Source organism: Marasmius oreades, chromosome 11 (genome assembly GCF_018924745.1).
Source record: "Marasmius oreades isolate 03SP1 chromosome 11, whole genome shotgun sequence".
NCBI lineage: Eukaryota > Fungi > Basidiomycota > Agaricomycetes > Agaricales > Marasmiaceae > Marasmius > Marasmius oreades.
The window spans coordinates 2,408,822-2,419,117 of NC_057333.1; the positions used below are offsets into that span (position 1 = coordinate 2,408,822).

General features: G+C 43.3%; 1 protein-coding gene across 1 annotated transcript; it reads right to left on the bottom strand.

Annotated features, from left to right (window-relative positions):
- Nucleotides 1-56: 56 nt before the first annotated feature.
- E1B28_003595 (uncharacterized protein) lies at nt 57-1,950 on the bottom strand (the record flags this gene model as incomplete). The annotated part of the gene is made up of 8 exons (XM_043160592.1): nt 57-122; nt 180-440; nt 489-620; nt 675-902; nt 953-1,270; nt 1,320-1,355; nt 1,407-1,743; nt 1,799-1,950. 8 exons carry the CDS (start codon nt 1,948-1,950, stop codon nt 57-59), a joined length of 1,530 nt encoding a protein of 509 aa, XP_043002549.1.
- Between the last annotated feature and the right edge of the window lie 8,346 nt (nt 1,951-10,296).

The window sequence follows — 10,296 nt, forward strand, 5'->3', positions numbered from 1 at the left end:
GCCATCATCTGCAAGTACAGGTCACTGCGGTAAATAACGAAGGACTTCTGATATGATCATTCAGAGTCGTCACTGTAAGTATTGTGGTCAACCACCTTCTTGCGGGGAGGCGATTTGACAAGCTAGTAGAGTTGAGATTTAGTACAATTGAAAGACTATGCCAAGAATACTATACTTACCTGATTAGTAGACTCGGCTTTACCAGCTGTTGGTTTTTGTTTCATCACTGCGCTGCCAGCTTTGAGTATCGCCTTCCACTGGTTCATGGTGATGTCACCGACAATACTCTGTAAAAGTGAGGTATGACTCTGATCCTTAATAACCTGGCCTCCGTCGACGTATTGATCTTGATCCATCCAGTTGGCCCTTGAGAAATGACCCGCGATCCCAGTCGGTACCACCTTTACTCCAGTGTCAAACATGGCTAAGGCTCGTTTGCACTAAATGCTCGTCAATAATCGCTGATAATACTAATGGAAATAGCTCACCGCTTGAACACAGAGAACAAGAGCACCCTTCGGCGGTAACTTGGAGTCAATATAAGGCGTGTCCTGGAGGGAAGAGATTGCGGTCAGGTGTGTGGCGAGGGTCACAGACATCAACTGTGATTGAAATATGCCCTAAAACAACAAATACCTATCAGGGACGGGTCGGTATGGGAGTAGAATACATACTTTCTTAAGCAGCTGATCCTCATCCTGTTCGTCCAGTGAAATCTCACGATAATAGAAGTTCCGCTCATGGTCTTCACCTTCTCCAAGCCATTGAGCATATGCAGATCGGCGCTCAGTGTCAGAAAGTTCAGGCTCCCAATTGGTCGGTACAGCGGAAAGGATAGTGTCGAGAGTGGTGATAGCTGCCGTTGTGAAAGAATTACGCCATTCACCAAGGCGATCGTTTGTCTAATGTGATACTTGTTAGTACTGAAGTCGTTAACGAATTCGACACGCACCAGTTTTAATACCACCTCCCTCTGGAATTCTGTAAGTTCCGGGTTTCCAGCTTTGAGCAAGAAACTGTTCCAGGTCGTGATCAGATCAGCCTCACTGAGGTTGTCCCATGGTCTGGTGAGTCCGATGCCAACACAATGGCGGATATACGGAGTGTAAATTTTGGCAAAAAGCTCCTGCAACTTGTTGTCCAGATGCTTCACAGTGATTTTGTTGTGCTTGACGCCAAATTTTGTCTCAAAGCCACTGGTGACCCTTGTGCGGTGTACAGGAAGATTGGGACCTGTTACCATAATATTGATTTTGGCCATACTTTTGACCTCAAAGAACAAACATCAGAATCATTACTTGGACAAGTCAGTTACACACCTTTGATTTGAGTGTAGAATTACTTTCTTGGATCGTCTGTCATGAAATCAGTGCATGGGAAAGAAGCAAAAGAGAGTAAGACTGTACTGGAAGGTCATTCAGCCTTGAATACTCCATCAGTCCACTATCCTTGTCTGACAACACTCCACCCTCATTAATAACCCCAGCTTCTTCCGTTATGTCACCAGTTTCTGATGGCACCCGTGTTGACACACCACTTTCGCTGGTAGGTGGTCTGCTATGATATCCAGACAGAAAGCTGCTTGTACACGATACGATGGAGGGTGAGCGTTGATGAACAGTACCAGGAGGAGACTCGAACGAGTCAGCTTCATCGTTATCGTTGAAGGTTGGTAGGGTGGCATCTTCAATCCATGTTGATCTAAGTGCTGGTTTTTTCGGTGTGTGTTTCGCTTTTTTTGACCTAGAACAAAAAGAGCAGTCAGCGTGGATTACCGAGACAGCGGTAAAATTTTCACAAAGGCAGGGGAAGCGGTGGTAGTGCGTGTTTAAGGTTGAGCTTCGTGGGAGCTTGTACTGCCGCTGCCATGACCTTGTTCTTCACCATCATCAACCCTGCATGTTGACCACCCTTCGCCTTATCTTTTTTTGTCTTCTTGGTGTTGGCCATGTCAAGGTCATCACCACTGTCATCAAGACCTCCCTCATCAACAACGGCAACAGCATCTGGATTATACTCATCTGAGCAGCCATCTGTTTCGCGGTTTCCAGCAAACTCTAGAGGTGAATCAGCTCAGGTATCAAGATACCTTGGAGAACTTACTGGTGGTGGGCTCGGAACACTCAACTTGGGGGCGCCTTTTTTTTTTTGAGTGTCGATGAAATTGGGTGGTCCAAGTTATTGTTGTCCTCGAGGTCCATCACAGCTTCAACCTCTGCTGCTCTTTGAAGGCTGGCATTCTGCTTTTCAAGTCGAGCTTGCTTATCAGCTTCCTTTTGAGCTCTTTCGGTGAGCACTTTGGCATGGGTTCGCCTTGGTGCAGGTTTAACAACAGTAGCTGGATTGTTGTTTCATCCCTTTCGTGATGGATTGCTGCGGGCTGGAGGTAGAGCAATAACGGACGGCGCAAGTTTGGGTGCTATGGTGGGTGCCGTGGAAGGGAGAGTCGCTTGTGAGTTGGTGGAGTTGGGTAATTTGGTAAGGGCAATTCTTTAGTCATATTTTGGCTCGTAACTAGGCTTGTTCCAGCTTCCCATGGCTCAGCGAGCGTACAAACCTCATTCCTTTCGGTGTAGCTTTCCCAGATGCACAAAGAGCTGCAAAACGGAAAAGGGGCTTCGACAACATCAGTAAACAGTCATTGCCAGCTTGTCCGGCTTTTTTCGGCTTTTTCCCCACCAAAAATACGAGAAAGCTGACAAGCCACAATCTATGTCCCTTTTGGGACAAGTCAGTGCCGAGTGCAGACACTCAAATACAATTAAATCGAATTACATAAAATTTGAAAAGAGTTGAATACTGTAATGACACCTTTTTGGTTTCGCCTATCTATATATGGTTAAAAAAGTGACAAAAAAGTGGCTTGTGGCTTGCCTGCCATCAAAAAAGCCCAAAAAAGCCTAAAAAAGCCGAAAAGCATTATGTCATTTTGCTGATGAACATGAAGACATCTGTCACTATGTCCTAGGAACCGGAGAACCAACACTGTCGCAACTCGGGTCCTCCCAATATCCTCCATTCCCAATCTCAACCACTCCTCCTTCAAATCCGTCAACCCCTTTATGGTGTTCGTTTCACTCACCTTCGACCTCATGACCCCATTCACCAACAAATGATCCACTGGATTCTCCGTTATCAACTCAGGCAGCTCCGTGTCAGGCTAGACAGCAGTCGGGAAACTTGAATTCTGACATTGAAATCGAGTACCATACAGTTCTTGATGATACATCTGTGCTGTGACTGCGTCCATGGTTGATCCTAACAGTTACTTTGTGTTTGCATCTAGGAACACCATGCAATGTGTTTGGAAATGATCTTTCTCCGGGTTTTCTACCACCTCTGTATGAACTGGAGGATACTACTGACTATACTCCCTTTGCAAGCCAAGCCGAGTTTGAGTTAGCCGAGTTTCTGTACATGAAAAAAATGTCTGAGCAAAAGACCAACTGCTTGATGGACCTGCTGAATGCGCTATATACTCAGCAGGGGCTGCCATTCTCCAGTCACGAAGAGATGTGTTCTCTCATTGACACCATCCATCATGGTAACATCCCCTGGCAGAGCTTCAGTGTTACTTACAACAGCGAGCTACCGGCTGAGGGAGCTCCTATCTGGAAGACACAGCCATTCGAAGTTTGGTTTCGGGATCCACTCCTTGTTGCTGAAAACCAGCTAGGGAACTCCAACTTCAAAGATCAGATGGACTATGCTCCAAAGTGTGTCAAGAGGAAAGGGAAATGTCAGTACACTGACCTAATGTCAGGGAATTGGGCTTGGTCTCAAGCAGTACACTCATTTTGTTCATTGTTTCAGATACTGATTAGCAATGCTTTAGGACAAAATAGTGAAGGAAGATCCCAGTGGGTGTAATGTTCATGGCGCAATGTTCTCGCCATGGATTTTTGGGAGTGACAAGACAACTGTTTCGGTGGCAACAGGTCAAAATGAATATTACCCATTATATCAATCCTGTGGCAACGTCTATAATAGTGTTTGCCGTGCTCATCGTAATGGAGTAACTGTGATAGGGTTCCTCTCCATCCCCAAAAGTACGTACCATTTACTTCTCCACATTGATACTGTATTGAGTTACGACAACTTCACAGTGTCAAAGGATCAGGAGAAGAGCACCGAATTTCGCAAATTCCAACGGCAACTATTCCACACCTCTCTCGAGCATATTCTCTCTACTATGCGCCCCCACATGACCCAGCCAAAGGTAATGAAGTGCCCCGATGGCCATTACTGTCGGGTGATATATGGAATTGGTCCGTACATTGCAGACTATCCAGAGCAGGCTTTACTGAGCTGCATCATTCAAAATTGGTGTCCGAGGTATATTTAGGTTGGCTGACGACTTTCCTAGGTGCCTTGCTCCTGTCGATAACCTAGATGGAGATGGCAAAAAATTTACATGTTGAAGTCACGAACATACCAATGTGCTAATGGATGCCTGTACTTTCAAGCAACTATGGGATGACTTTGGGATTGTTGGGGACCTTCTGGTGAGACGGTTGACTTTTTTTACGTTCATTTTCATTGATCACACCTCCGGATCAGCCTTTCACCGCCTCATTTCCTCGGGCTGACATCCATGAGTTGCTGTTGCCCGATATCGCGGATATACTCTACTAGTACCTAAATAAATGCATTTTAAACATTTTTATATATAATATAATCAAAATGGGAACATAATATGAGGATTAGAGCAAGCCCAAGCTGCTAGTCAAAGCACGGGTCTATTTGCGGGTTATCCGAAGTACAGAAAGTACGAAACACCCTATAGATGAGAGTCTTCGACGTTCCGAAACCTGTAGGAACCAATGAAGCAGCCTTTAAAAACCTTCGTTCATTTGGATAGGCCTCGTCTCACTCGCAATTACCTGTAGCAAACATGGGGACACTTGATTTTACTATCAATTTATTGATTTCTTCGATATTGGTTGAAAAGGATGGAAAGAACTCTTAGAAGTACATCTGGAAGTAACAATTGGACGGATGTAACTATCTAAAGTCCACTTCGGACTTAAGGAATGGAAACAATGCTGGTGGCTGTAACTTACAGCTGGAAATGAGAAAAGGGGCGGATGTCGTCGATGTCCAGTCAGAAAGGATATTCTACCAGGAAAGAACCATAGGAACGATCCCTGGAATGTAGATCGAGCAGTTTTGGACTATTCCAGATTGGATAGAACAAGAGAGAACAAGGGAGCACATGGGGATTTGCCTTGGAAACAAAAAGGGGTCAGAATGTATCCACATGCAAATGTCAAAGATATCCGACTCGGAACAGGAATAAAGAAAATATGAGGAAAAGAAATAAAGAATACTATATTCTGGACAGTTTTATATCTAATTGACATGTACTATACCTGATTAAGGGTACTTTGGTATCTCTGAAGGGGATTTCTCTATATTTTCGACTTTTTACCATATCTTCGACTTTTGATTATTATTTATTCGAAAAAGCGTATATAAGGAAGGATGGTAGCAGCAGTATTTTCCCCAGTAACCTACGACAGAAGCCTAAGTGCTTTCACTAGGGGACTCTGGCTCATACTTTGCCCCACTTCTTCGAAGTTGGTGTTTGTATTTGGAAAAGATTAGATTTGAACTTTGAATTTGATTTGAATTTGTTGCCACTTTGGTACTTGGAAACTTTGAACTTGTAGAGTCGCTTTGACTCAAATTTGAATTGAATTTGATAGTTCTATTTGAACTTAGAAAGAATTGAAGACCTCCTCGAAGTAGTGAACTTTGTAGAAAGCCTTTGTCATTTTGACTTGTGAACACAGAATTAGAATTTGTTTTGAACCATATAAAGCCCCACCCTTGAAGTCCTATCTTAGAGTTCTCAGTGAACCTTGCTGAGAGCGCCCATTGATACCAACCTCCACAAATCAACTACGCTAATTGCTAGTGTTGGGTTTGGTTTTGCCGCACCCAGTAGTAGTTTTTAGTGCCATTACCGACCTGCTTCATTAAATTATTAAGGGAACATTCAAGGACCATCTTGTTGACTGGGTTACCAAATATGTTGAATTAGCATATTCTAAGGCTGAGGCAGCACAGTGGCTGGCAGACATTGACAGACGGTAAGACCTCCCTTACTTTTGTTTACAATGAATACTTATTCCCGAATTGTAGGTTACAATGTGTACCACCGTTCCCTGGTTTACGAAAGTTCCACAAGGGCCGGGGATTTAAGCAGTGGACAGGAGACAACTCGAAAGGATTGATGAAGGTACAGTGTTGCTTTTGTCCATTGGTATACAATTAAAGCTCTCCCCTCTCAGATTTACTTGCCAGCGATATCTGGTCATGTTCCTGCCCAGATGGTTGCGGCAGTTTGTGATCTTATTGAGTTTTCATACCTTGTTCGCCGACATGTCATCTCAGAGGATGATGTCACTGAAATTGAGGAACATGTCAAGTGCTTTCATCAAAATCGAGAAGTCTTTTGTGACTGCGGCATTCGCCCCACTGGGTTTTCCCCTCTTCCTCGCCAACATTCCCTGGTCCACTATTCCTATCTTATACGCCAATTCGGTGCACCCAATGGTCTATATTCATCAATTACTGAATCAAAACATATCCAAGCTGTGAAGAAACCTTGGCGCAGGTCAAGCCGACACCAAGCTCTTGAGCAGATGCTTGTAGTCAACCAGCGAGTTGATAAGCTTGCTGCCGCATGAGTGGACTCCAGTGCACGAGGAATGCTATCTAGTCCTACTCTCCCACCTGAATCAGAACTGCCAAGTCCACAACAGGCCCTGCAAGAAGACGAAGGTGACACTGCAGCAACTGATGGTGTCTATCTTCCAGACATTGTGAGTGAGGTTTTGCTATCAAAAACCTATGGTAAGTTGCTTCACTTCTCGACTTGGTAGCAACTTTTGTACTAATTGTTATGTTTTAGTATGGAATGTGACCCGTAACATCCACCACATCGAACACAAGTTTTGTTTGACAAGGTTATATGAGCTCACGTGGCAATATCTCTATAATTGGGAGTATCCTGAGCGAGACGATTCACATCAAGTTCCAGGTAGACCAATGTCCTGAGTTCAACTCCAGAGTCTATGTCCACTACTCTGCACGAGCCATGTTTTATGCCCCAAGTGACTTGTGCGGAATAATGGGCATGCATTGGGAACGTATACGGGCAACACCCTCGTGGTGTGGTGGACGGCCTCGTCGAGACTGCGTATTTATCTCAAGTTCCGGTAATGATGAAGCAGAGGGGGGTGGCCTTCCCGACAACCTACTGATTGCATGGGTCTATCTTTTCTTTTCTTTCAAGGTAGGGAAAGCTCCTCATCAATGTGCGCTTGTCCATTGGTTCTCGGTGGATGGTCATGAGCCTGATCTGGAGACGGGCATGTGGACGGCGAGACCGGATTACAATGGTTCAAAGAAGGAGATGGAGGTGGTTTTGGTGGATTCTATATTTCGGGCAGCACATCTGATTGGGCATTCTGGTGATACATTCCTTCCAGTACATGGTTTTAATGACTCCCATTCACTAGATTCTTTCAACTTGTTCTATGTAAATAAATATGCAGATTACCATGCACATGAGATAGCATATTAATACAGCTCATATATAACCCATTGTACTTGACTGAAAAGACACCTTGAATGACTCAGAATAAACCTCTAATTAAAAAGGCTAAATGAATATTGAATCAAAGAGAATGAGAGAGTACAATGTACATATAGTGAAAAACAAACTCACTGAGTTTGAGACTTTAGAAGTGACAGCTGCATTGTCTAGCTGTCGAGGAAGGGTAGCAGAAGCAGTTGTAAGGACGGTTCCACATGTCCCACCATCACTTTAGGGCAGGTCTATGAGTGAAAAAGTACACCAAGTAGACAAGTAGCAAAAAGTTGCCTCAACCTCAGAAAAGTAGGGATCCAAAAACCATGAAAAAGTTCAAGTACAAAAAAGTTAGAAAAAGCTTGGGAAAAGTACTTGCTGTTTTACTGATGTGGCACCGTGTCGCTGCATTTTCCACTACATTTGTTTCTTGTATTCTTCAGTCTTTTGTGTAGACCACTACAGCGAATGGTTACCACATCTACTACAGCTGTCAAAAGCCATCACAATGGGGTCTATGGGAAAGCATTCCATGGTTCTGGGAAGGTCAGAATAGCTTATACCGCTCTAGAGTGCATCGGGACTTCGTTGCACGTATCATCTCTGATCCCCAAACACTGAACAAGACAATCCAAACATGGGATGGAGAGACCACACTTGAAGAGGCTTGGGACATCACTTTGAAGATCACAGGCGAGAATTTCGACGATTATCTGAGGGTAATTTTCTTCCTCCCTTAAGGTGAAACACTGAAGTTCCAAATCCACTGATTTCCAAATTTCTCGTAGTTATCTGAAGAGGATATCAAAGCCAAGATTACCAACACTCATGATCTACTCACTACAACATTTTTTGAATACAGTCAATCTGTGTTTGTCCATGGGGACAGTACAGTTGACAACGCTGTTGGATTGGGAGCACTGAATGCCGTGAAGTGTATCCAGATTATGTCCCAGTTCTGTTGGAGGAAGTTGCAAAGGAGTTTTACGACAAGTACTTGCCCTAATGGTTGGGACCTGCAGTAAAATCCTCTCCTCTGTAAATTCAGTATTTTTAGGTTTGAACAGAGTGAACAACATGAGTAACTATCATACAGAAATTGCCAGCATTGAAGATTATGCTGTGTAGACAGTGTCAGAAACAACTCAAAATTATGTTCACTGCGTCAGCTGCAAAATCCTAAGGGGCATATATATTTTTGCATAACAAAGTTGCACAATGTTACTTATATGAAAAGAGCAAAAGTTAAGTAATGACTTATCTCCAGGGTTCTTAGCAATTATACCCAAACAACCAGGTTTGAATCTCCTATGATCTGCATAGGAAGGAGAGCCTATCAAAGATCTGGATGGTATGGTTTATGGGGGAATTGGGTCTTGGGCTGACAACAACCATGTAGGACAGATGGAGGTTGATTGGTATTGGCAATAGAAAGGGGGTTATAGGAAATGGTGTCTCAGACAGATGGATGCATTCCAAGGGGTGAGAAAACTAAGGACATATAAAGTGCACTGCCCACCACCCTCAACAAAGTACACCATTCACACCAGCATCAGCAACTTACCAATTTAGTGTCACCAGCTGCCAGTTATGTCTGATTTCCAACAAGCTCCTTTTTGCTTGGGTCCATCCGCCAAGATTTTCTCATTAATGTAAAATTTTGAGATAACCCCTGTTGCTGGGGTTCTTGTTGAACAGATAATGTATTCTGGACTGTAGGCAAGTCATTTTGGTACTATTTGATGGAGTATGGCTGTGATGTATAGACAAGCTGGTGGACTGCTGCTTGTCAAACTGGCTGAAAAGCCCTTAAAAGCTGAGAAAGTTCACCACTAAATTGGGTAAGTTGCTGATGCACCCCTTGACCAGTTGCATCTTGATAAGCCCAATCCCTATGATAGACATGTGAGTTAATGAGTGTACTATAAGTGAATATATGTAATGATAAACATCAATAAGTGAGTAACACATACCTCCTCAGCAGACCAGATGAAAGGAAAGACTGAGGAGGACACAGTGAATGTAGTGATGTGAATAATGCTAATCACGTTGTTGCGCCTGTTTTGCGCAATACTATAAAAGACTTCAATTTTTGCTTTTAAGAAAGAAGAACAGATAATATTTAGTGGAATAAGAGGACTAGAGATAGCCCAATCTGCTAGTCAAAACCCTAGACCTCTGTTGAAGGAAATTGAATAGAGAGAGATCTTTGAGAAGAGTAATCTGAAATCTGTAGGACTTCGAGAAGACAGCTATTTCCAAACCTTCTATGTTCATTGGCCTCTCTGCCTTCAGTAACATGTTTTGGGTAATCAAGAGATATTATACTATTTTGTTTTACTTCTATTAGATATTGAGGAAAACAGATTACAGACAGATCGTTAAGACATTGACAGATATTAGAGCGAAGTTAGAGATCCTGGACATGAAAACTTCTGAATAAGATTAGATTACTCAGAGATAGGATAAGAGAAGTCAGATAAGAGGAGATTAGAAATAGTCTGAGGGAAAGTGTTTTTGGACATCAGCAGATTAGGAGAACAAGAGATATGAGATTCATTCGATCATAGCAGCAGAAAGATGTGGAATGGAAAGGAGTGATCAAATATGCAGACCATGCGTCTGACTTCAGACCAGAAGAAAGAGGGGCTTGGACCTACAAAGATTGCACATGGTAGAAACTGAGAAGACTGAGA